At 53.5% G+C, this 26650-nt stretch overlaps 1 protein-coding gene across 5 annotated transcripts in view; it reads right to left on the bottom strand.

Moving 5' to 3' along the window:
- SMG6 (SMG6 nonsense mediated mRNA decay factor) overlaps positions 1-26650 on the bottom strand; it is a 103785-nt gene that overhangs the window by 49322 nt on the left and 27813 nt on the right. For all 5 annotated transcript variants that reach the window (XM_053960825.1, XM_053960824.1, XM_053960826.1 and 2 more), the window contains exons 11-12: positions 3392-3508; positions 2751-2919 (exon numbers count right to left, since the gene is read on the bottom strand). In XM_053960825.1, the coding sequence (XP_053816800.1) occupies positions 2751-2919; positions 3392-3508 (286 nt within the window). The remainder of the gene's footprint in view (positions 1-2750; positions 2920-3391; positions 3509-26650) is intronic.

Genomic DNA, 26650 nt, shown 5'->3' on the forward strand with positions numbered 1-26650 from the left:
TTTTTTATTTTTTTATTGTAAGGACTCAAATCCAGCAGTGTGATAAATGCATCCGAGCTACAATTAGGAAGATATATAGCATCAGAACGCGAAGGTCTGGGCAGCGTGGTGAAACGCGGGCTCTCCAGAGCCCCAGCTATGTTTCCCATTATGTAACCCTGGTCATGGGCAGACAGCCAGACTCCAAATGAAAAAGAGACTCTGGCTTGGCACCGTTTCTATTTTCCTATCCTCATTCGGGGTCAGCGCAGTGTCATACAGCTGCAGAGAAAGCTCCGGGGATTAAACCTGGGAAAGACTCCAAGACCAGGACCCGGGTTCAAGTACCAGCTGAAAGCAATAAACCAACTGCCACAGCTGGGCTGAGTTTAGACGTTCTCAAAGTCCCCCAGCTCTCTCCCATATGAAGAAGGAGCGATTGCAAACATGGCAAGAGAGGCCTTGGGACACACAGCCCCAGCCCAAAGCTCCGGCTGAGTCCTGCCAAGCTGCCCTGCTGGCCATGAGCCCAGCCCAGCATTCTGGCCCTGGATGAGCTGCACTTTGATGCGAGCTCTGGGCTCTGAGTGGGTTTCCAGGTGGGTATGAGGCCTGTTTTTTCCAGAAGCTTTAGCACGTTCATGGCATCTCTGCAGGGCGGTGCTGTGCTTCAGGGGATTTCTACATCCTTCTTCTGTGCCCATGCCACCACAAGAGGTAAGGAAAGTGGTTAAAGAGTATCCAACCAGCTTCTCCGTTGGCAGTGGTGGGATCTCACAGCACATCCCAGTGGTGTGGGAGCATGTGTGACATGGCCCAGGCCCCTCACTCAGCTCTGTAACTTGGCATCTGCACTTGCTCCTCATGTGCTCTCCCTGCTCCTGAGCTCACCCTGCCCAGAAACCTTGGCTTACTCCACCACGCCTGCTGCTCTGACCCATGTTTTACTTCTAATCTTCTTTGAAGCTGTTCCTATCTAAACCCTTGGACTCGGTGGCTCTACCTGGTTCCTGAAGAGCCCCAGGGCAGCCAGCAGGCTTGTGTCAATAGAGAGCTGAAACACTAACCCAGTGCTCTCCTTTTCTTTTCCTATCCCCAGGGCAAATGTTGCAAATTCCAGGTCATGCCCAAGAACAGAGCTGGTTCCCTGCTGCTCATCACTACTTGCATCTCCACGGAAGCTCAACCACTGCTGTCCCAGAGTCCTGGACCACCAACACCCATCCATACAAGAGGCCTGGGCTGGAAGAGCAGCCTGCCTAAGGAAGATTTTCCATGCGAGCCAAAGAGCACCAGAGTGGAGGAGCTGGGAGCCAACATGGGGGACAGGATGGGCATGGTGGGACAAGAGGGGCTGCTCAGCCACCTCCACGGAGAGGCCAAGCAAGACAAGAGACACTCATTCCTCCACTGAACACATCAGGATCTCGTGGAGTAGAGCCCCCAGTCTATGCCCACCACTCCCCCAGGAGCCATGGGGTGGGCTGCCACCACCACCACCACCTTTTCCCACCCCAACGGGCGAGCAGGAGCTGGCACCTGCTCCATCACCCCGGGGGGACACGGCCCCGTGTCCCGCAGGAGGGGGAGCAGCTCGTCCCAGGGCGGGCGCCGAGCGCTGGCTGCGTGAACCCAATCAGAAATTCCATCTCGAGGCTGCCCGTGGCCAAGGGCTCGGCGCTCCCTGCGCAGGCAGCGCGAGGGGAAGGGGGGATTGGTGCAGCCGGGCTCACGTGACGGATCCCAGTTTGAGTTCCTGCCCAAAGATGGGCAGCAGTTCACATGAGCAGGCAGCGGTCCCACACCGAGCAGCCGACAAACAGAAAACAGACTCCATCTCCACAAAATGAGGCCCAGAACTTCCTGTGTGAGATTTCCATTTCCTCAGCCAAATGAAAAAGAACTGGAGTAAGAGGCAATAAACCAGGAGAGCAGGACTGGACCTGACGCACAGAGCGGGGACCCATTAATGGTTAAGCCACTTTGCTGGATTACTCTTAATGCGCCTTCCCATCACCCTGGGTTCTGGCTCCTTTGGATTAACAATAAGACGTGATTTCAGGCTCTGGATCCGGAGTACCGGAGGCAGATGGAAAATCCTGCGGGAAAGCAGCTACGGAGCATGCTCAGACACCGTTTCGCATACTCCATACTTGGCCCCTTTGCTCAATTTTCTGTCCAAAAATATGCAAATTGCCTAGTCCGCATTATGGACTAATGGGCTGAAATCGGCCAGTTTAGAAAATTAACCCTTTTGTGCGTTGTAGGGTAGGGACAAGCGGTTTCTGAAGCAGAGGGGAGGTGACTTTTGGAGCTCCAGGAACAGGCAAGCTGCTCCAGGGCTAGCCCAGCCCAACCAAGGTTGGCCTGACTCAGTCAAAAAAAAGGCAACAAAATGCTTATGCTGGAAATGGAGTTCCCTCTGGTCCAGAGGAAGGCCCTGCCCGTCCAGCTGGCTGGGCCAGCAGAAAGGAAGGGTATCCCAACAAAACCAGATGTACATCCTAAGCAGAAAGTAAAAATCCACCTCATAAGCCATCTTCTAACACATGGAAACACAGGGCAGCTACCAGGCACCCTCCAGCCCCACTCACACATCAATGAAGAAGTCACTGTGTCACCAAGGGTGACAAATTCCCAACATTCCCTGGGTAGTGGGCCTTGCCTGGGTGCTCAGGTCATGGTGCCACAGCCAGCAGTAAAGCATGAGCAAGGGGGAAGGGTGGCACGAGTTGCTCAGGGAGGGAGCAGAAACCAGAGGGTGCACGTACTGTTTGGGGAGCTCAAGAGACGTTGGAGGAGGATTCCAGGTGTCCGGGTGGCCAAGCATCCAGTCCGACCAGACCTTCACACTGGGGAGCAGCTCCTTCAGGTCCTGGGGCAAGGCAGAGACCTTGATGTCGTCCTCCTCATCCTCCTGCTCCATCTCTTGTGGCTGAACTGCAAATAGAAGACGTGAGAGCTGAGGCAGCTCACCACAGCCAGGCTCAGGCAGGGACTGGGAAAGTATGACACAGATCCCAACATCCCAGCCTGGGATGCACAAGGGAACAGCCACAACCCAGAGCAAGCACAAAGACAGATCTGTTCTCCCTGGAGGGCAAGCCAGGGTGTTTGTGATCCCTTTTACTGAGGGCAGCAGGGTGCCACTGCACCAATCACAGAGATAGGATCCCCAGGTCCCAGTTTTGAGAAGTTTCCCAGTTGCTGGCAGAAAGCATGGCCTCAGTCTATCCCTTTCTGTCTGCACACACCAGGTGCTTTCCTGCAGCTGATCTAGCTGGGCAGAGCTTGGGATGATGGAGGAGAATCCTAAGGCCCCAAGAGAGGGGAAGGGATGTAAAAACCAGCAGGCAATGAAGGCCTGACCCCCACCAGGCTTCCTCATGGGATCCTGCTGCTAAGCCCTTACCTGGCACACATTCCCTCAGCAGGTTGGTGCACCTCCTCACCAGGAGTGCAAACATGGAGAGCCCCAGGGCCGTGGCCTGTTCCTGGATGACAGAGCGGCAATCCTCAGAGATGCACTCTAGGAGACAGAGAGGTTTTGGGTCAGATCTTCCATCCGGTTTCACCTTCACAACCTCCCTTTCTGCATCCCATGAGGATGCATGATGCCCCATGAGGGGCAGGGGTGAGCAACTCCCTAACTTACACCTGTCCCTGACATCATTGTTCCATGTAGGGAGGAAAAAGGTGGTGAGTAGCTGCTCTGGAGTGGGAAGAGGCTGCAGCCACCCTGCCCACACCATGCCCAACCCCATGGCATGTGCTGAGCCAGCCCAGATCACGCTGGCACTCAGGGCTCCCAGCACAGAAGCTGCTGCTAGGGCTGATGCCTTCCCCTGAGGAGGAGGGTATGTTTGAGTGTTAAAAGCATAATTAGCTGCATGTTTGATCTCTGTCCCTGCTGGAGTTTTAACCTCAGCAGCTGAGGAGGGGGCTCCTCCCATTAGTTTCACAGTCACACAACAGCTTGTCAAGAGAGCTTAATTGAAACTGTTACTCAAGGAGATGCCACACGACCACAGCTCTTCCAAGCAGAGCCGGCTCAGAGTGAGAGCAAATCCCCCCGGCACATCTACACCCAGCCAGAAACCACTTCTGAGGCTGCTGAGAGCAGCAGGGAGCTGGCTCAAGGGAACTGCCTGGAGCCAGGCGTGGGTTAGGCTGGGGAGGCCAGGAGTGCCATGGGACATGCCAGCCTGCCCCAAGCTCTCAGAAGGGTTTAAGCCTTAAGGGAAACCTCTGCCCTCCCAACTCCCTCTACTCCCCATTCACATCCTCCCAGGATGTGGGGGAGTGGCTGGCTGGGGAGAACCCACACATTTACTGGGTTCCTACCCATCAGTGCTGTTTGCTCTGTGCAGGATGCTCCTTGCTGGCTTTCTGCAGCATCAGAGCTTCTACCTGAGAACAGCTGCCCCAAGCCAGGCAGAGGATTTTTACAAACTCACAGCTACTGACTCTGAATGGGTGAGTGATGCCCCAGGGCTGAGATAGGGAGGGAGAGCACCCAGAGCCCCCCAGTTTCCAGGCACCTCTGCTGGGGACATCAGCACCAGCCAGCACGGAGGTGGTGGGAGCTGAACTGCCCAGATGTGGCAGAGCAGGGATTTTGAGCAAACAGCAAGAGGATTAGAGCAAGACAGAGACCACGTTTAAGCTGGGGCTAGCAAAACACCTGAGGTACACAGAATAAACAGCGGGGTTTTAAGGACAGATCATTTCAGAGGAGTGGAGTGGGAGGTTAAAAACATTCAAAAAAAAGACAAGAACACACCAAGAAAACACAGGAAAAATAAGGAGGAACATCTGAAGGCTGGATTGACAGTTCTTACAGCTGTCAATGAGTTCAGCACCCAGCGTGGAGGGTAACCCAGGGTGGCACCAAAGGCACCGGGTAGCTGAAAGAGGGTGCTTTGCTCACGGAGGCAGGGCTGAGCTGGTGCTGCAGAGCAATGGTAGGAAGTGCCGTACTGCAGGGGCTGTCAGCTTTTGGAGGAAACATAAAACTAAAGATGTGACCACTCTGGGACAGTAAATCTCTTTCATGAAGCCTTTCCCACAATTAAGAGTGTTAGTCCCAGTGCTCTGGCCACAGTCCAGTCCAAGAAATTACAGTTGTCTTCCCCGCGCTCCCTCCCCCTGCACTCGGTGAGATGCTGTACTGTCTTCCCTTCTTGTCTTAAATGGACACACAACAAGACCACAGTGGTCCAGCTGGCACACCTTAGTCTGGCAAGTCCCCTAGGTGGTGAAAATCTCTGGGCATTTCAGCATGGACCCCCACACTTTGAGTGGGGAGCCCCCAGGGCTCCAGACTGGGAGCACTGCACTCCAGCCAGACTTACAGTGACCCCCCAAACTGAGCTGGTGCAAAAGCTACATCCTGACCCCCTCCAAAACTGGCAAAGCTTAAAAGTGTTTGTGATGGTGAAGGTGATGAGCATCCCATATTTCAGGGTGTATTTCAGAGACTGGCTCCAAAAGCTGGGCCTCTGTGGTGGCTGTGGCCAGGCTTGGTCCCAGCCCTTCCCACTGCCACCAGCAGCTCTTGATGCAGGCTACAAGTTCCCCACACAACATTTAACAGCCAAAATACAGTAAAAAGTTTCCTGCACTTGAGCTGTGGCAGGTACAGCTGTCCATCAAACATCTTGTGCTGCTGCAAACACGAGCTGTGTGCCCACCAGCTCATAAAGCCACAGTGCCCCGATGTACCCCAACAATGCTCAGCCCTGGTACAGCCTGCAAAGCTGCCCACTGTGCAGGTAAGAGCATTAGGACACCCACACTTAAAGGGCTGCTGTCACACAGTTCCAGCTCAGCTACCATGGGTCTTGTCAGCTCATCATTAAACTCATAAAATGCACAGAACTCCCCCAGTCCTGAAAGTTCATTCAGCGGATGAGCTCATCGGCCTCATTCCCAGGAGGCTCCTCCAGCACAGAAAGACAAACATCCAGGTGGGTGCTTGTTCAAGACCCCTGAACATGCACCAGCAAAGGCTCTTAAGAGCTTAATTATAGGACAAAAGAGGAAAGCACCATAAATCAGGAGAAACTTTCTTTCTGTGCCTTTTCACCACTTTCCTCGGGAGGCTGGGAGCTTTGGCTTGCCCCGAGCTGGGAGCCAGTGGCCAGGGCTAACAGAGGATGTAGGGACAAGCCCCAGGCTATCCCTGCCACAGGAGACAGACAAGGTGAGGGTACAATCACAGGGCAAAGCATTTGGGATGTTTAAACAGAAACTTGTAAAATGTTTTGAGTGATGGGCAATAAGGAAACCAACTCTCTGGACTCACGCAGTGTCTGAGCCTACCCTGGCACTAAGAGGAAAACATTTTGTAGAAAATATGCTGAAGTGTGGGTTGGAGCAACAAATCTGCTCTGGAGCCCACAGGGCATCATTACTTGTGAGCTGAGCTGGTAATTATGTCTGTGCTGCTGGTAATGCACAGTAAGACACAAACTTATTGGAAAAGAGATGTTTTTTGGAGGATGGAGTGACACTTAGGTCACTTCTGTCTCTGCAGTTGCACAGCACTAGTGAAAAATGGAGATACCACCTGCCCCAGACCAACAAGAGCAGGCAGAGACATCCTGACTGCCCAAGTCAGGGCAAACTGTAATTCCCAGATCTGTTTCTCCAGATCCACAGTGGGTGCAGGTGAAGCAGAATGAGTGTCAGATCCACAGGCAACCCTGCATCCTACCCCCGCAGGCTGTCACCAAAAGCTTGGTGACAGAGACTTCAAGTGGCATCAATGGCACCCCAACAGCTAAAGCTGCCACAAATCCACTCCACTTCCTCCCCTGAAACCCCAAATGGGGCTGTAATCAGATAACCCTCCCAATTCATACCCAGCCACGCTGCGCAGCTGGGGCACACCATGGAGGTGTCAGGCAACTGTGGAAAGAAATCACACACAAAGGAAGGGGCCAACAAGGTTACAAGCTCTGAGGTAGCTGGAGCTGTGGCTCCTCTGTGCCACCAGCAGCCACAGCAGTGACACTCCACAGGAAATCATCCAACACCACCAACCACAACACGTTCCCCCTCCACCTTTCTCCCCTCGTAAGCCAGCAAACGTCCCTGTTAATGCCAGCCCTAGATAAACAGCTCCTGGCACGTCACCTCTCAGCTCTCGCCTGCACAGCCACCCTGAGAACACCAGTGCTCAGCAGGCTCACAAATGTCACCTCTCAGCTGTGCCACTGCCTTCAGAGCTGCTGCGTGGGTGCAGAGGGGGGTGGGCAAGGCTGGCACCGCTGCCTCAGTAACTGCTTGTTAAACCACAACCTAAGGTCAGGGCTCCTGCGCTCGCAGCCAAGACTGACTCAGGGTAAATGCACACCCTTGTCTGTGCTGCTGTACCAACACACAGCCCCTGGAGCCACGCTGCAGCCATGGCAGGGAGCTGAGCTGGCTTAAAAAGCCACCTTTGGGGAGCTTCCTTGGGCTGCAGCTGTTTCTTGACCACCTGTGGCCCCACATCAACAGCAGCAAAACTCCGGTGCGTGGAACGCTGCATGGAGCTAGGAAGGAGCAGGCAGAGCATTTTAAAGCAGTCACTTTGAAATGACTGATTTGTACTACCCCACACTTCATAGGCTGAATTTGCCTCAAATATGTGTCTTTTTGCACCAGAAAAATACATGAGAGCCCTGCAGACCCCTGCAGACCCCTGTGAAGGTCAGGGCTCTGGAGGCCAGACTGGCAGCAGGACATGAACTGCAACAGTTCTGAGCACCCTGCCTGACACTTGCCACTTGTCAGTCCCTTCTTCTAGCTGGCTCAGACTTTGCTAAATTTCCATGCTAGTTGCCTGTCTCAGCCTGAATTCTCCTGGAAATCTTCAGCCAAAACAGCTCGGCCACTTGTGAGAATGAGGCTAGGAAACAACATAGTGGCTTACCCCCGTTTGTAAAAAAACACTTACAACCTTTTCCTTCAGCTAATCTAGCAACTGTAAATCCTGGAACAAGCATCTGAGATTTTGCTGCAGAATAACCTTTTTAACAGAGAGTTTTCCTGTCCTACTAGAAATCTGTCCACACTTAGCCAAGCTATAAAAATCTGAAAGACAGCAGTTTTTCCATACTCAATAGGAATTTGTTTCAGCAGTTAAAACCTGCTAAGATTTCACCTCCCTGAGCAAGCTCCATCTTCCTACCTCCCTTCACCTGTGTTACAGGCAGCAGAGCAACTGCCCTGCTCCCATCAAGCAGGTGGGAACTTCTGAAAAATGTCCTTGTACGAGCGACTGCTGCTTGCTGTGAGCTGGAAATTGGACCCAGACTCCTCCAACTGGTGCCCAGGAGATCTGCTCTGAAGCAGAGCCCAAGGGTGAGAGAGGGATGGGATGGAAAAATTGGGAGCTGATGAGCATCAGACTGCAAGAACAGAGCAGAAAGCTGGGAACCAGCGATGGGAGGTTTTTCTGAAGATCAAGAAGAGAAGTCCTCCTGTTTCTTTGCATGTAGGAAAGAGGGCTTTTTTTCCCAGCTGAGGTCTGGGCTGCACAGAGAACGCTGTTTTCCTACCAGGAGGCAGTTTCCTGCAGGGATTGCAGGGAGCTGGGTGGATCAGCAGCTGCAGCGCCCTCTGCAAGCTCCTACCTGGATTCTCCCGGGGTCAGTGGGCTCTGCTCCCACCCAGCCTGCAGCAGAGCCCAACCCAGGACTCCTGCAGCCATAAATCTACCTGTTCCACAGGGGAGAGGGTGAGAGGCAGAGAGAAAGGGGACTTTTGTAGCGGGGAGAAATTTGTGTTTCTCTGAGAACGTTATATTCATGGAAAACATAAACCAACTGTCGTCAAAGTCGTCTGAGCTCAGGAAATGGAGCGGCCGGGAGAAGGCTGCCATGTGGCCGGATGTTATGTATTTCTAATTAGTGCTATACATCTTTCAGCAGCGAGTGTCCTTTTGCTGGGAAACACAACGCGCTGCCCTTGTTATTGTAACTGTCAGAGAGTGCTTAAACAGATAATCTCCAGGAAAAGTGATAAACACATCCCCTCTCCCACTAGGGTGTGCAAAACAGCAGTGCCAAACCTTTATTAGGGCAACACAACCAACCACAGGAAATGGGAATGGGAAAAGAGCAAGGGGCAGCCGCCCACGAGGAGAGGGATTTGCTGGAGGAAGCTTCTCGTGGCTGCTCAAGTGCCATGTGCTGAAGGAAATCCTGCGAGGGGCACAGCCAGCACAGGACACGTGGACTGCTCACAGGGATGGGGCAGGGGCTGGGAGTGAGGGCCCCCAGCTGTTCTGCTCTGAGTGAGCCCCCAGTTCGGGTGGAAAGGAGCCACAGCAACCCCCAAAGCTTAAAAGCAAGCAGTGGACATGCTCCTCCATCCACCCATCCCAGCTAACAAAACACAAGGAATGCTGAACCTTCCACAGTTAAAATAATCCCAGCCAACAAACCTCAAAGGAGAGCAGATTCCTTTGATTGAAGCAACCAGACTGCCTCAGCCAAGGGTCAGGAGGGCTCCAGTGGAACAGTCTCCGTGCTGGCCTCTCTGTCCTCACCTGAGCTGTGGCTCCAGGCTGGGAAGCCCGGAGCAGTGCTGGCAGCAGGTGATCCCAGTGCTGGCAGAGCAGCAAGGATGTGCTTTGCTCCCAGGGAAGAACAGCTGAAGCCACCTTTCCTGGTGACAGGGTGAAGGACTGTATGGGGAGGCACTCAAAAGAACGAACAGTTCTATGGACACAGTCCCAGGGATGACATAACGGGCTGGCCAGGGGACGCAGGAGCTGCAGGAGCTCGGTGAGCACAGGGCTGGGGGCGAAGGCACCCGGCTGATGTGTCAGCACATCAGCTCTGGAGGCACAGACAACTGATTCACCAGCTGGCTGCTACCCTGAGGGCAAGAGACCCGGGCTTGGGTCGGTCACCTCAGAGTGACACCACCTGAAGGCAATTCCTCTGCTCCCTCACTGCTCAGACACAGCTTTCCCCGTGAGTCACTCCCAGCCAGACACAGCCCTGGCACGGCTACAGGGCAGCCCCCTGGGGTGGGGCTGTCTGCAGGAAATGGGTGAGGAGAGCCCTGCTGCCGGCCCAGGCTGGTGGAGACCGCACACACGCACGGGAATATAAAGCAGCAAAAGTGAGGGGGATGCTCACAGCTGTGGGGCATTTCCCTGACACCCCCTTGCAGGAGAGCTGTGAGTCACTGGCACTCCCAGCTCTGGGAACTGGCGAGTCACACACGCACTCATCTGCCCCCGAGAGAGAGCCTGGGAACCTGGAGGCACTGCTCAGCCCTGGCTGATACCCTGGGAATGATGGGCAGCTTTCCTGGAAGGACACTCCCAGACTCTGAGCAAACAGGATGGCAGCCCCAGCCCTCCCAGCACTGTGGCCGAGCTGAACATCACCACCTGCAGCACACGGGGCTGGACCCCTTCCAAAGCAGCCTCTGGATTTTAGCAATAACCTGGATGCCCCCAAACCACCTCCCTGCACTGATGTCCCCCTGTGGAGAGGCAGGAAGGCCCTGGGAGGGTCTTGGTTGCAGCAGCAGCACCGGGGAACTCGCTGCACGTGTTCCCAGAGCAGCTGGGGCTGCCCAGGAGCCTGCAGCTCCCTCTGCAACCCTGACTTGTCCGAGGGAAGGAAGGAGGGAGGCCTAGGAGGTGAGGAATGCCGGGGGCCTGGGGAGGATGGAGCAGCTCTCCCTGTGGAAGCCATTAGATATTCAACACTTCATTTGTTTCCAGCCGTCCTGGACTGCAGCGCTGGGCTCTAGGACGGGAGGCTCTTCTCTGACGTAACCAGGAAGCAGCTGCAAAATTAAGGAATCCCTCATGACATCATAAAAAGGGTCGATGGTTTACAGGGGAAGGTATAAAAATTAATGACATATTCCCACCCGAAGCAGAGAGCCTGCCCAGGAGCCACAGGGGAAGCCATGCTCTGCCCGGCACGAAGGGGCTGCCTGCCCCAGACAGCTCCGTGCTGCCAGCTCCCTTTGGCTGATCCAGGAGCTCCTCTCTGGCTCTGATTGTCCCTCAGCCCAGGCAGGGCTGGATCCTTGCACCTGGGGTGCGATAACCAACTCAGTATATCCTTCCTGACCCTGATGAACAAAGCTTTAGGGAATGACTTTAGGGACAGCTTTCTTGTGTACTCGGGGCTGGCCAGGAGTCAACGACAAAAAACATCATTGTGAAGTGACTATTAATATTACTAACTTAGTAAGAAGTTATTAATTTCCACAGGGAAAGCAGACACGTGCACAGTGTCCCCAACACCCCAACTTCTGAAGCTCTGGGAGACCAACAGGACCTGCAAGAGGAGGCAATGGCACAATGTCCCTCCCCACCACACAACCCAGGCTAGGTCAGAAAGAATGACATTAGCCTTGAGGACAAGCACAAAGCCATTTCCACTTGAAAAGGGAAAAGGATAGTGGTTTAAAATTAACTACAGCCTTTTCCAGGAAATATCAGTGGAAAGAAGCAGCCATTTTTAGAAATGTTATTCTCAGAAATTTCCTGAAAAGACCCATCAGTCAAAACACAGATTGAAGCCATTTCCACTTGCACTAAGCAGCACTTTGGAGCTCTCCCTACACGCTTGGGGTGCTTGACCCAGCCAGCAAGGCCAGGATCCTGCTCTGCCCCCCTGACCCCAGCGAGGCTGTGGGAGTCAGTTTGGGATGTGGAACAGCCCATACAGAGTCAGAAACACTCCCCCTGCATGGGGAGGCACATCCATCCCAGTTGTCACTAGTCACACTTGCACTGAGACACGCCAGTCCCTGACCATCACAGCTGGAGCAAAGGCACCTCCAGGCTCATCCATGCTTGCAAACCTGGAGAATTGCCAGAGAAACTCTCATTTCTCAGCACTGCCCTCACCGGAGCCGCTCTGAGCGTGGGAGCTGACGCTGGCACTTGTGACACAGGCACAGCAAAGTGCCAGCAGTGTCACAGCAGATCCCCAGAGCCACAGGTTCTGCTGCCAACAACTGACAGCAACGTCAATTTGACCCGTCTGGCAGCTAAAAGGCTGGCAAATCTAAATGTATGTAACTCCTGGCTGGCTCATAAGGAAGTGTGTCCCTTCAAGCTGGCATGCCAGCTCATCAGCATATCTATAGCTCCAGACCAGCCTGGCACCAGCTGTCTCTTCCTGTGGAGGGAATATTTGCCATAAAATGCACAAGCAGGATGCATTCAGATGAAACAGGGAATGCTGCATGAAAGAAGAAAAATCATGGATGACAGAAAATGGTTTTAGGGGCACTGCAATGATGCAGAATGAAAAAAAGAAAACCCCTGATGGCCTATCTTCTGTCTGCACAGATCTGTCAGCTCTTTCTGAAGATGCCAGAGCTATGAACCTCACCAAAAGAGCCAGTGAGGAGCTGGGGAGCCTGGCTGGGCTACACAGCAGCATGGCAAGAGCTACCAGCATCCCCCCAGGAGCTGTGTGTGCCCAGCCATAACTGTGTCAGATGTTATTTACAACAGGGAGGAGGTGTGAACAGGGCTTCCCAAGAGATTTCCTCCAGCCCTGAGGGAAGTTTACAAATAAGGACAAACAACAGCAGCAAATAACAGACAGCATTTTGCACCCCTCAAGCTCTTGCTGGGGGTGGGCATGTCCTTGACAGCAAAATGTGAGCAGACAGCCTGGAACTGGCTTCCTTGGGTGTGAACCTGGGTGAGCACTCTGGGCCTGCAGCTAAAGCTCATGAAAGCAAGTGCCTGCAGACAGGAGCATTCAGAGAAAGAAGCCTTTCATGGGGCAGGAACAGCAAAGTGTGGAGTTTCCTTTTCCGCACATTCCCTCCTTTGCTGCTCGTCCTCTTAGGGCTTCCTGAGGGCCCAGTGTCTGCAAAGCAAATGCCAAAACATGAAGTGAAATGCGTGCCCTCCTCCCAGCTCTTGGGAAGCAGGAAATGCCAGGGTCTTCATCAAACGCTTGCAAGCCTGAACTGCCTCCTCACCTCCCACTCCAGCCCTGCTTGGTCCCTCCAGCCTCCTGGCTGATGGCAGTGGCACCCCCAGCCCCAGGACACCCCACCAAGAGGGGCACAGCCCAGCCACTCTGCCTGCAGTGATGCTTACTTAACAATTTCCATTATAAGACCTTGGTTTCAGTTCCTAAGAACTTTGCCAAACTTTAACCATTTAGGCTGCAACCCTTCATGCCAAAAGCTTTCTTCAAGCTAAATTTATTGGGAAAATTTCAACTACAAAGGTTCAGCCATTTGCCAGAATGAGGTTAGGGAAAATATATTGTTCTTCTCAAGTTAAAAATTCTTTGACCATTTCAGCAAAATCCCTAGCACCTTCACACTTGGAGCAGGAACCAGAAGTTTGGCAGGGGCCAGCAGAGGGGTCTGGGTGTTCTGGGTGCCTTCTGCCATCTCCATCCTGCTTTGCCAAGGTGGGTGCCTATGGAAATCTGGGTGCTCACTATCAGACAGTTCTCTCATGCCACTCCAACCAAAGCAGCAGCTGGTTCACCTGCTTGGACAGAAGAATAAACCAAGCCAGGTGAGGCACTGGAGAGGGAAAAGCAGGTGGAAAAGGGGGCTGAAGCAGCACAAGTGAGGCACAGCATAGCAGCCCCTTCTCCAGTCCTCTCACTGCTCTGCTGGCACCATCAGTGGCTGCTCTCCCCAGAGGATCCCAGCCCCACACGCGCAGCATTCCTGCCGTGGCAGAGCCTTGAGTGGTGCATCCAGATTTACGTGCCAGCCAAGGATCCCAGATGAGGTCAGCCCAGTTCCAAGGGGGAGCTCGCTTTTCTGAAAACTATGGAAACTACACATGCAAAAAAATCTCAGAACACCAGACTTGGAGGCATCTCTGCAGCTTCAAGTCAACTCCATCGCACTTACTCACCATAAAGCCGTCCTAACGACACGTCACTTTTCCTCCCCTCAAGGTACCATTTTCAGTCAACACAGAAAACTAACAGGCAGCAGAGACCCTCCTGCAGAGTGTTCTGATGTGCTGAAATGTGCACGTGTTTAATGAGCCTCAGGGCTGCAGGACAAGGTCATGGTTTGGGGGGTTAAGATGAAGAACTTGATTCCATTCCTCACCTCGGTCCTGAACTTTCAGGGAGATCCAGAAGTCCCCTTAACTCCTCCCAGTGCATGTGCTCGACTATTTTTGTGTCCCTCACTTGTTGGCTGGCTGGTGACACAGAGGGGATGGAATTTGCAGACACTGGGCAACTCTGGTTTGATCAAAGGCAGCTCCTGAAGGATTATGTTTTTAGGAGAACTCTATCTCCTGCATCTCAAAGTGGGCAGACAAGGGACTAGAAAATCTGGTATTTTCCTTAAGCTCAGTCCCCCATCAGTACCTGTTAGAGGTACTATAAAAAAAGGCACCCAAACCCAAGATTTGAGCACACACCAGTGAGTTTACACCATCCAATTATTTGGACCTGAATCTTGTAGCTTTTCTTACACTCCATGTGGCACCGAGCACAATGATAACACTTAATTAGTGGCTCCTCTGGAAAACTCCCATGAGAATGGAAAGAAATTTTACAAACAAAAGGACAACAAGAAAATTGACCCTGGGATCTCTTTGTCATCATCTTGTCTATCACAGGAGGCTTTGTGTGCCTTACACCATACCTGAAGTGCCACTGGGCGCAGCCTTTGAGGCTCGCTCTGTTTGGAAAGAACCCCTCAAATGCTCCTCACAAAAATACAGCCAGATTCACCCACCAGACCTCTGCTGGTGAACGGGGACTGTGGTCTTCTGTGGAAATTAGGAACAAATTCAGCTGCGAGCGGTGCCACGCAAAGGGAGGTTCTCAGGTGTCGAGCGAGCGATTCCCTGCAGGAAGGGCCGTGACCACAGGCACAAACCCACAGCACGCAGAGAAACCACTCCAGGAAGTTTAACATCCGAGCCCCCCCGCTAGAAAATACGATCTCAGTGCTCCAACAACTCACATGGAGCAGGAGCCTCGGGTCCCAACGCACGTGCGAGCTCACACAGGCGATGGAGCCGCCGCCACGGCACTCAGCAACTGAAGAGCCTGAACCCTCCACATTCATTAACAAGCGTAAGACACCACATTTTTATGCCAGATTCCTCTTTTCCCCCGTGATTTGAGATAGGACTGGGACAACTGTGATATTCCCTGCAGCTACCGTTGGCCGTACAGAGGGAAAGGCTGTGCTGGGGGTTGGTGGGCTCGCCATGGGGTGCCCCAGCACCCCTTTTGTTTGCTGCTGTGTCTCCTGGCAGGAGGACACGAGGGAGCTGCAGGCTCCAGCGCCGTTTCCTGCAGAGATTTGAAAACCTGTTGCAGTTCCAAAGCGAGCTTCGATTTCACTGTGACCAGCAGCTCAGAGACTCATAGTTACTATACAGCCGAATAAAATATTTTTTCATAAATTTAACGCCAGCATGTCTGTGTTTGGAAACTTTGAAAATCCATGTTGTATGGTTTACTGCACTGGAAAAGGTGCCAACAGAGTTTCAAAGGAAGGGAAGTGTATAACTGTTTCCTTTCAAATGTATTTTCCAATGGGATCCATTGAGGGAAAAGGCTGGAACTAACTAAAACATTATTAAAAACTGTTATGAAAAGAGACAGAGAGATGGAAAAAGATAGACAAAAACTCCAATACACAGCCGAAAGGGAGGGAGGGAGACAGGCGGCAAGAAAGGGGATATGGGCAGAAAGACACTTTGGGTGGGGAAAATGGGGCGAGACGGGGAGTTTTAACTGGCAGTCACCCTTCGTGGTTTCATATTGTTGCAGATCAATTGATCAGGATTTCAAGTGCTGCTGGCCCGGTGGCACAAGGCGAACCACAGAGCTGGCTGCAAGCGCAGCCCTTGCGAACTGCTGACCTTCAGTTTTCAAACCAAAAATATTCCTTGGGAAACGGTTACACCAGGTCCCAGCCCCGAGGCTGCCAAGCAAAAAACAAGCACTACGGACCTGAAGGAACGCCCCGAGTAACTTACACCAAAGCAACAAGCAGGGCTAGTAGCCTGAAGTAACTCCCTGGTGTGATTCAACCGGCAGTAACCGCGCGTGACATGTGTGCAGAGGGGCTTGGCTCTTCCGTCCTCCCGGAGCGGGGAGTTCTCCAATCACCCTCCGTCGGGATGAGCGTCGGCCCTCAAGCCGCTCCCGCTCCGTTGGCCACGCTCAAGCTGCTCCAACCAAGCCTATAAATACCAAAGCCATCGGGTCCATATAGTGCAGTCACAGCCTGATTCCAAACCACCGCTCCGGCTCCAGGCACAGCCCCGGGTTTGCTGCCCTGCAAGCGAAGGGGGAGCCGAAAGGGGCTGAGAACACACGTTTTGTCGAAGACTTCAGTGCCCTGGCCATCAGGAGGCTGCCAGGGTCGGGGCTGGATCTCTGTTGCTCTGCCAGGCTTCAAAGAGCCAGGCCGGGGGTGGGCAGAGCTCGGCGAGCGCCTGCAGAGCTCCAGGCCTGTGGTTCCACGGGGTGTAGTAACCCTGGGCTGTAGCACACATGTCGAGGGATGAGGGGAAAAAAATAAACAGACAGACAAAAGAATGAGGATGCTCTGCCAATTCCAATTGTGCAGCTTTTATTTTAAATGCTTATCAAGCTGAGAAAGAGCAGAGTTCTTGGAAAACAAGGTTTCCTTTCTTCCCATGCCAGTGTCAAACACCCTCAAGGACGGGTACAGCACAGGCGCTCGCTGCCGGCCGCCCTCTCCACAGCCGCCGTCCTGTCCCGTCCCACCCGCCTCGGGAAGGGTTTCCAGCTCACAGCCCTGGTGTTTCTGGTAAAAAGATCTCTCTGTGATTTTTTTTTTTTTACTATATATATATTTATATATATATATATATGAATTTTTTTTTATTAATCTCCAATCTGGCTGGGTTCAAATTATGGCCAATTACCCACCAACACTTCTCGCTAATAAAATAAATTTTTACGGGCCCTAATTACTGCTTTCGCTGAACTGCTCTACAGGAAGCAGAGAGGCTGTGGCTCTCCAGACGACAGCAGACAGGAAAGCTACGGCGAGGAACCCGCGAGTAAACGGAGGGGATGGAGGGGGAGCGCGGCGCGGCGCGTGTGCCATGCGCACGGCGCTGGCCCGGCCGTCAGGGCCCCCGTCAGCCGCTGCACCCACCACCTGTGACGCAAGGCTGCTGCTGGGGACAGGAGTGACGGCCGCAGCTCCACGCCGGCATCCGCGGACGCGAGCCGGAGGGGAAATCGTGTTTGGAAAGGGCTGCATCAATCACACGTGACGGAGAGGCTGAGCCGCCTCCCATCGCGGCACAGGGGTCCCCCCGCAACCAGCGCAGAGGGAAGGCGGATTCTCAGCCTGGCGCCCACCTTTGGTTCTCTCTGTTCCAATCGCAGTTAATTGAAGGAGACACAAATAGCAGGAAGGCAGAAAATCCCTCTGAGAACGCGAAGCATCCAGCCTGCTCCCTGCTACACACACACGCGCGCGCGCGCTGCTGCCTGCCAGCACAGCACAGCCCCAAAGGGGTTCCCGGGTGTGACAAATGAGCAGAACCCACCGGGTGACTGCAGCCCACAGCCCGTCCTGCCTGAACCCCGCTGCTCCAGGGGAAGCAGGGGGAGCAGAGCTGCTGTTCTCCGTCAGGGAACACCCTCCGTGGCAGGAAAGCCGTGGCAAAACCACCGGCTGCTGGAGCCCTCCGGAGCGCGGCTGCCACGCAGGTATCCCAGCTCAGCTGGGGAAACGCGGCTCTGCAAGATTGATTGATTTTTTTTTTTCCCCCTTTCTTAACCAGGATTACACTAATTTCCAAGGCCTAATGGAGTCCAGCTGTGATGGGGAGGCAACGCTGCAGTAGTACAAAGACCTTTGCACGTTGGTGCAAACTTGTACAACGCTCAGCACACACACACACACACACACACAAAGCCCTATAAAAAGGATGCACTGCAGCGGGGTATTTTTAGTCTTGACAATACAGCCCTAAAAATACGACTTTGCTAATACATCACTACAGAAATATTCCCAGTGTCCATTCAGGAACGGTTTAAAACATTTATTTTTGTTTCCTTTTGCAATGGTCAGAGAGGAGGGAGAAAATAGAAACTCATTGATAAGAGGAAACGAGAGAGACATGAAAAATTGAAAACTACCTAAAAGCTCATGGAGAGGTTTATTTTATTAGTTCTTAATAAATATCTTGCAGATTTCCTCAGGAAATACACCAGATCACATGTAAAATAGTTTGGTACTGATGTCAACTGTGTCAGCATATGAAATCTATTAGGGTGAAGCCACAGCAGGGTGATCAGCGTGCTGAAAAACTGCACGGCACTGAGGCGAGGGGGGGTGGGGGGAATCTCACGGCCCTTCCAAATTCTTCGAGAGGTAAAAAAGTCAGCCAAGACGCAGAGAGAGAGAAAAAAAGATCCCACATCCTGCTTTGCGCTGCCAGCAATGTGAAGTGCCCAGAGATTAATTCTATGTCTGGCCTGGAAATGTGACTTTAAAGCATCGGAGGGAGCGGGGAGGAGGAGGAGAGAGGAACGAGAAGGCCAGGAGAACCGGGACTGGCACCGTGCCACCGACCCCCCTCCCATCCTTCCCAAGCCGTGTTTCAACGTAGACAGCAGTAAAGCCCAACAGACGGCAGCTCCCGGGGCTGCCAGGGCCTCGCACCAGCTGGGGCGCGTCTCCCGCTCCCCGTGCAGATGGGCCTGGGAGCATCACTTCCGCTGCGCCTGCTTTTAGAGCCACCCGGGCCCATGTGGCCGCCTTTGGCCGCTCTCCGCCACGGCCCCGAGCGCGCTTGGGGCCCCCCGGGCGGGACGAGCTCCGCTCCCAGCACCAGGCACGAGGGTTGTCAGCCCTTGGCTCCTCGGGCTGAAGGGTTTATGCTGTTCCCAACCCGCCTTTGGCAGCCGGCGCCTCCTTCTCCATCCCCGTGCCATTACCCGGGGAGCAGGCGCTGCTTTCGCAAGACGCCCCAGCTCCGCTCCCAGGGCCGGCGGAGAAGCACCGGGAGTTCACTGAGCCAGGGTCAGGGGGCCAGATGATCCCAGGAGGGATGGGAGAAGGGGGAATGGAGAAACTCTAAAGCTAAACCCATCCCCATGGGGTATCTCCTTCCTATTCCACAGTGACATGCTCCTGTCTGCTTCTCTGGGGTGGGACCTGAGAGCCCCGGGGGCAGACAAATCACTTGTACCCTCTGTGTCACCTACTAGCCAGCCCTAAGGCCACCATGGCCATCATCAGCCACACTAACCAGCATTAAAAATGGCTCTTCTATTAGAGATGGGCCATGTGCCTTCAGGGCTGTCACTCAGCCAGGGTGACACCTGAAGGTCACACCTTCCTCCTGACTGACACTTTGCGCAGGCAGAGCCAGCTCTGTGCTGCCAAGAACCCACTGCAGGGCACACGCAGCCCAGTCAGGGAAAATAAAAGATCTCCACACCTAAACCTGCGTGGGGTCACCTCCTGAGATACACTCAAGGGCTGAAACACAGCCTTGGCTGTGCTGCCATTCCTGATCTCAACATTAAGGCAAGAAGAGATCCCAACAAGCCCCCCAGCACCAGGCACAGGATTCCCAGAGGGACTGCAGCCTGTGAAAAGAGGAAGGCAGGATGGAGCTGGCAGAGGATGAGCCTGTGGGGCAGCCCCTGGGAAGGAACTACCCTCACTGAGCTGGCAGGCTGCACCCAAACCTGCACAGGGCACGGGGCGGGCAGCCCTCCCTGCCTACACCTGGAAGGTTATAAAACAGCCCCTCAAGCTCAATCAGGAGTTTTACAACTTCACAAAGCAGCATAATTAGCCTAATTATACAGTGCTCTCTCAGAGAATTAAACAGAAATACAGTAATTGACTTGGTGCTACTTAAAAGCATGAGGAAATCAAAGGTGCAAGGCACATTAAAGAATCAGAAATATCTCTTCAAAAGCAAAAGGACTTCCTGTCACGCTGCAAACATCTAAAGCTTCAGCAGAGCTGCTGCACCTGGTGCATCTCACTCTGACTCCCTGGCACCTCTCTTTCTCCACCACCAAAGCTGGGGAGATGCAGAGACCTGGGACAGCTGCCTGAGCACCTCCTTTCTTGTTCCACAGCAGGACAGACGGACACAGTGTGCCACTGCTCCATTTCCTGCCTTTCACTTTACACAGCAACGCTGCTTCTTCATCCAAATAGTGGTTGGATTCAGTGTTTGCAGAGCTGGCCATGCCTTGGAACCACAGCAGAGCCTCTCCAACCTCACCTCACCTATCACTGATTGTCCTGATTTGCTGCTTGGGCTGCTGAAGCTTGGCTCTAAAGCAGACTCAGGCTTTGTGTTTACAAATCATTTCCCCTCGATTTGTTGCCCTGAAATGAGATCCTGCTATCACCTCGTGGAACAGCTTCAAGGGCAGATGTAAGGATGTGCTTGTGTGACAGGCAGACCAGGCAGAAGCCCCCAGCAAGCTCATCTAACACCACTTGATGTGGACTTTGCTGCACTTGAGCTGGAGGGCAGAAGTGGAGAGTCTGACACACCAGCAAACACTCAATTTTGCTGGAAACCTTTCCCTTCCCTGCCACAAAGCCCTGCTCAATCTTTTGCCTCCTGAGCCAACGTCTAGATTTCAGAAACTTGAACTGCCAGTGGAAATTCCCTGCAGCGCGTTGATTATTGCATCTCCTGCTGGCACTTGTGGCAAGGGGGAAAAAAAGGTCACATGGCTTTCTGGACACACGTTTCACTAAGGAGTCTTGCATCAGAGGGCAGAAGCCAGCAGCCAGGAAAATAACTCCAATTACGGTAAATAAATCCCCAAATATGTGACAATCTGCCTTTTAAACAGGAAACAGAGGGGAATAAGCAAAGGAAGACTTTGGTCTAAACATTGCTGCCACCAGCCTCAAGAGCCCAAGAGCAGGACTCTGAAGACACGTCTGGGCCAGAATTATTTTACCTGAACTTTACTGATGTGTCTCAAGTCTGAGACAGTTTCCTTCCCTGAAGGGAAAGGCGCCGACAGTTCCCAGCAACTGTGCCAACCTCCAACACTCCCAATGGCTCAGAGGAGAAACCCTGGAGGGTCAGCTGCCACCTCTGGACACGTACGTGTCCCTTAGGAGGCTCAGCACAGGAAGTTGTGTGGCTCCTGAGATAAGCAATGCAGGTAGCACCCCCTGCACCACTTCAACCCTTCCTCCTACTCACACATCTCAGGGTATGGGTTGTGTCTGGACACAGGGAGTAGCAGATATGACTAAACAACAGGTTCAGTGTAAAAGCCCTTTGCCAAGGCAGTGGCATCAAAGAGCCAGCTCGCTCAGGAGCCTCAGTGCAAGGCAGGCAGCAAAGGGGAAAGACTGACACCAGAATCATCCAGCCCTCCTCTGAGTTTCCTCTCCTAAATACCACTCAAATGCAAAGCAAATGCGAGCAGCAATGTGAAAGGAGGGGAAGGATAAATTAAACATCCAGTTCCTCCAAACTTAAGGCCTTGGGAAGTGTTATGTCTTAACACCACCTCGCTAAAGACAGCACTGCCCAGTCTCAGAGGGAAAGGCACACAGCGACTCCAGGTGCAGCTGGAGAGCTCAGTGCACACACCTCAGCCCACAATTGCTGTACATCAACCAAAGCCCCAGCACCCAGAGAGAGCCAGATGTCAAACTCCTCAACTCCAGCCTCCCTGCATCAAGTGGGCTTTGTGCTACAAACCGAGCCCCCCCGGCAGGTGCAGGGACCTCAGGCTCTGCTCTCAACGGAGCACAGGGCTGCAGATGCTCAGCGTCCCCCCGACACAGCCCTGCAACGTGACATCTTCATCACCCTCCTGGCTGTTTAGCCCAAAGGTGTCACAGCCCACAGCTGAAGTGTGTATTTACCACACAAAGAGGGGAATTCAGAGAAAAGGACTCAGTTCTGCTCCCCAGATAGGGAAAGATCAAGTTGTTTCTGCTGCTATCTATAGCCTAAGGTTTATTAAGCTTTCTTTTGTGCCTAATTTTAAAACTCCATCAAACCAAGGCAGTTACCCACAACACCGCTTTATTTTTAAACTCGGGCAAATGCACTGGACTCTCTTGCATTCAACTGCCCCCACCTTTTGTCAGCTCCAACATGAAAGATGTGGTTAGAGCTTCATGAGAAGACGTGGAGATGAGGCTGCCGCAGGTGATCAGAAGGTGCTTCCTCTGAGCCTCTTCTGATGCTGCAGTCAGCTCTTTGAGCAGAGCTGGGTCCGAGGGGCAGAAACGAGCCCGTGGCAATGGTCAGAGCTGAGGCTCTGCTGAGGGCAGACACCACCAGCCTCTGCATCTTCTCTAGGGATATTTTAAGGGTTCAGGCTGCAAGCCTGAGCAGGTGTGGTCAGCAAAGCGAGACCTGTTGTGTCCAGCACAGGCTGTGAGTAGGGCGAGATGGCAGTGGAGCTGGCTGCTGGTTACCACAGCACAGCTCATCTCAGGGCTCTGACCTGTCCTCTCCCATGAAAACAGAAAGTCCTGGACCTGCTTAAGTGCTGCAGGGGATTTGCACTGACCTACAGATCTTTCCTTGTGTGTATCAAGATTTGGGCAAGATCTGCATCTCGAGCTGGTGTCCGTGTTCAAGGAGCAAGCAGGGCCACGTGCCTTAGCAAGCCCTGCACGGGCTGCAGTCACAGCTGTGTGACAGCAGCTCCTCTCTGAGCCAGGCAGAGTCTCTCCAACCCCTGCAGCACCGACCTGCTCGGACCTGGCCTCCGGACACCAGTGTGGCAAAAGCCACAGATACTGCTCTGAAGCTGCTGCTGTGAAACCTTCCTTTCTGCACGAGTCTTCAAGGTTTCCCAGCTGACACCACCTTGCACAGAGAACCCGACCCTGTTCCACTCAAGAAGACGGACTCAGGGTCTGCAGAGCAAAGCTCAGCCTGCCCCTGTCACACTGAGCCCTCCTCACGACCCACACGAGCACAGTCCCTCTGCCAAGGCACAACTAGTAGGTTTTCCTCCTTGCCCATTGCCCTTGGCAGAGCAGATGCCCTATGCATGAGTCACCCTGCCCAAACTGTCACTTTCCACTTTCCCAATCCTCAGGTAAAGCAAAACAATTGGCCAGACCCTCCCAGTGCCTCTGTGCCCTGACTCTGCTCGGCCCTGGGGGATGCAACTTCATTCCCTACATGTGCTGAGGATGCACATATGGCAGCCCCCTCCCCTCTCCACTTCCACCTAAGCCCGACCTCCTAACAACCTCCACACGGCACAACGCGACCGGCCCGAGAGTGCCAGAAGGCATCCAGGTGCTGCAGCCTGATGCTTCACACCCGCAGCCAGGCAAATTTGCTGGGATTTCCGGGAAGTGTCTCTAGGGTGCCCCGTGCTGCTGCACCCCCACCTTGGTGTGCGCTTGTTTGGAATGCAGGGCTGTCGGGGGGGGGGGGGGGGGTTGGGGGGAGAGGGGAAGTTATTCTGGTGGTGGCCTATGAATAACATCCAGTGATTTATAGGAAGTATAATCCAATAATACAGTAAAATAAAACAGTGTGTCTGAGATGGGTTTGATTCCAGGAATTATAAAACAAATTATTAAAGAGAGAGAGAAAGAAAAAAGCCTCAGAGAGGCCAGATCGGAGTAAATTGGGCACAGATGGGCTGGGAGGGGGTTCCTCTCTCTCCACTCACCGAGATGCCCCTGCCGCAAGCACGGCTTCAATTAGTCTTTTCAGAAACCAGAGTTTTATTTCCCCAAATTACAGAATTAAAAAAAAATTAAAATTCTTGGAGTGTTTGTGGTCAGGATAAAGGGATCCAAACTTCTCTGTGAGTTGGTTGTGCAGATGGCTACCAAACTGTTAAAACGGGCCACCCCACTATGGCCCCGCCCCAGCCAGAGCCCAGGAGGGCAAAAACACTGGTTAGTCACCTATGTCCCATCCTGGGAAGCACCAGCAACTTCAAGACTCTGCCATGTAGAGTGGCTACCTCTCTCTGCCTCCCTCCCCTAGGTAGGCACTCCTTGCCCCGTGGGTTTGAGGTCTACAAGAAGCTTTTTCACACCTGCAGTGCTCCTGACAGGAGGCAGCCGGGTCAGAGGGACCCTCACTGGCTGCATGCCTCCCTGGACAAAGCAGGAACACACTGTTTGATGCTGAACAGCAGGGGATGCACTTCATGTGGGAATTCTTTGGCTTCCTCTGTCAGAGAAAACAACAGATCCAATTCATCTCCCAGGATCTTCCCAGTGCTGCCCGGCTGCACAGGCAGCTGAGACCAGCTCCAGCGTGCCTGGTGCTGTCCCTGGGGACAAGCACAGCTCAGCTGCACTGGGCATGGGCCACAGAGCCCTGCCCGTGCTCACCTGAGCCCTGGCACCCACTGCAGGGTTCAGGTAACCACAGCAGTGAGCTGCGTGGGAGGAGGATGTGAAATGCCACGTGCTGCTCACAGCTGGCTGGTTTTGAAACCAGTTTAAACACAGCACAAAAAAAGTCACCCTGTTAGAAGAGCACATGGTGACCTTGCGGTTGGTTGGTTTATGAAAAAGTGGCCATGGCTGGGAGAAGAGACACAGAGGATATGTCACAAATCCCAGAGGGGCACACGTGCCAGGACAGGGGCACCCCTGAGGGGTCATGGGCAACCCACACCACAGCAAAAGGAGTAAAAAAGCAAAGAACAGCAGATATAAACTGTCATGCATGAGTCCCAGCCTCCTGTGCTGCCCATTGCCTCACTGCAGGTCTGCGACAGACCAAGCACAGTCCAAAAATGGGAGAAACTGAGGCTGAGATGGGGCAGGATTGTGTTTCGTGCAAGCCTGAGGAAGAGGAAGGACAGGTGCTTAACACAGCATTTAATTGCTGAGTTTCCTTTTTCTTAATACCTGACTCTTTACTTAAAAGTTCTTATTCAGGGGTTAAGAATTTCATAGAATTCCCCACATTGTGACTGTTATGCCAGTGCAGTGACACCACACCACGACTGCCAGCACCACTGATCTCAGCACTAGGACTTGTTAGACACCAGACATGGAGCAATAGGCACATTTACAAGTTTCTCAGGAGTAGCTGGAGCTCCAAAGCTGGAAATACATAGCAGGGAAGGGAGGGAGCAGCTATTCCTGAAGAGAACACCCCCAGACAGCAGGGAAGAGAGGCTCAGACCTCCCTCCCAGCCCCAAACCCACAGATCTCCTCCTGCTACTGCAAACTGAGTGTCAGGCCCCTGTGATGGGATGGACACAGACATGCTCTGCTCCCACATTTGCAGGAGGATTTCAGTAGGAGGAGATCTCCAGAGGCTGTTTGGTCCAACTGCAAAGCTACATCCAGCTCTGTGGAGTGGACACGGCCAAGCTCTGACTACAGCCGGCTCCCCAGCAATACTTCCTGGCAATTTGGGATGCAGGCAGGGCGGGACTGCTCCCTGCGTCCTGCCAGCCTCCCACAGGCCCACAGGGGTGGCTCGGCCCCCTGGCTCTGCTGCTGCCCCTGCTGCTGCAGCACAGGGAGGTGACTCATGTGCTGGGAAATGGAAACCCGCACCTTCCCGACAGCGTTCCTGCCGCGCTCCCGCCAGGCCTCTGCCCACAGCAGCCCACAGGCCGGGGAGCGAGCCAGCACCCTCGCTCCGTGCAGGGGACTCCGTAATCGTTCCAACATTCCTGACTTCCTTCTAAACTCCAGACCCTTTGCTGTTCTGCTTTTGATTTCCATCTGCACCCAGCTCTTCCCAGTATGGCAGCGTCGGCAGCGTGCCCAACCTGTGCTGTGCCAGCACTCGGCGTACGAGCGCTCCGAGACCACCGGGGCATTTGTGCTGACAGCAGGGTTTGCTTTGCCAACAACACTCTCAGCGATATTTCAGGGTCACCAGAGCAAAGGGCCCTCAGGGAAATCCCTGAAGGGCCCTTGGCATCAGATGGCAGCCGTGGTGCCATCCGACCTGCAGGCGTTCCACGAGCGCTGCCACCTGCTCTGCACGCAGCCCGCGGGCCCCGGCAGGAACAGGTTTGCTTTCTCCAGAGATCCGAAAGCTGGGAGCAGCTGGCAGCTACCCACACAGGAGGCAGAAAACTCTGAGAATACTTATTTTTCATGAGACAAAAAGCACTCCCTCCGTCACTCACACACATCCACGACTCGGCTATGGAGGGACGAGCACAGCCCAGTGGTTTGAGAGCTGGGACTGCTTCCAGCTCTGCCACAGGGGCTTGCCATCCATCCCAGACAAATCTCATCCTCCCCTTCCCACTCGCTCCTGTCTGTGGCACAGACACCACTATTAATTCACCTACCAGGGGTATTATTAATATTATGAATACAATAATTACTGTCACGCAGAGGCATTTGCTTATAATCACAAAGTACTTTGCAGCTCAAAGATAAACACGCCATCATTGGCTGGCATCTGGCAGGCAGGAGGGCATGGCTGCCTCGCCAGTGGGATTGACAGCTCCCTCCAGGAGAGGAGAGTGCCTGCAAGGCAGGCACAGCATACAGGAGCCACTTCCCAGCCCTCCAGCTGGTGCTGGTTTGCTCCATCAGCTGACCTTGGCCACTGACCACCAGCCTGAGCAGTGGCCAACTGGCTCACATGGGAGGGATCTTCCAGCAGCAGCTCTCTGGGGCTCAGCCTGATCGCCCACATGCTGGCCTTAGCTGAAATCCATCAGCTGGAGGCCTTCATATTTGGGATCTAAATCCTAAAGCATC

Source organism: Vidua chalybeata, chromosome 20 (assembly GCF_026979565.1).
Source record: "Vidua chalybeata isolate OUT-0048 chromosome 20, bVidCha1 merged haplotype, whole genome shotgun sequence".
NCBI classification, from domain to species: domain Eukaryota; kingdom Metazoa; phylum Chordata; class Aves; order Passeriformes; family Viduidae; genus Vidua; species Vidua chalybeata.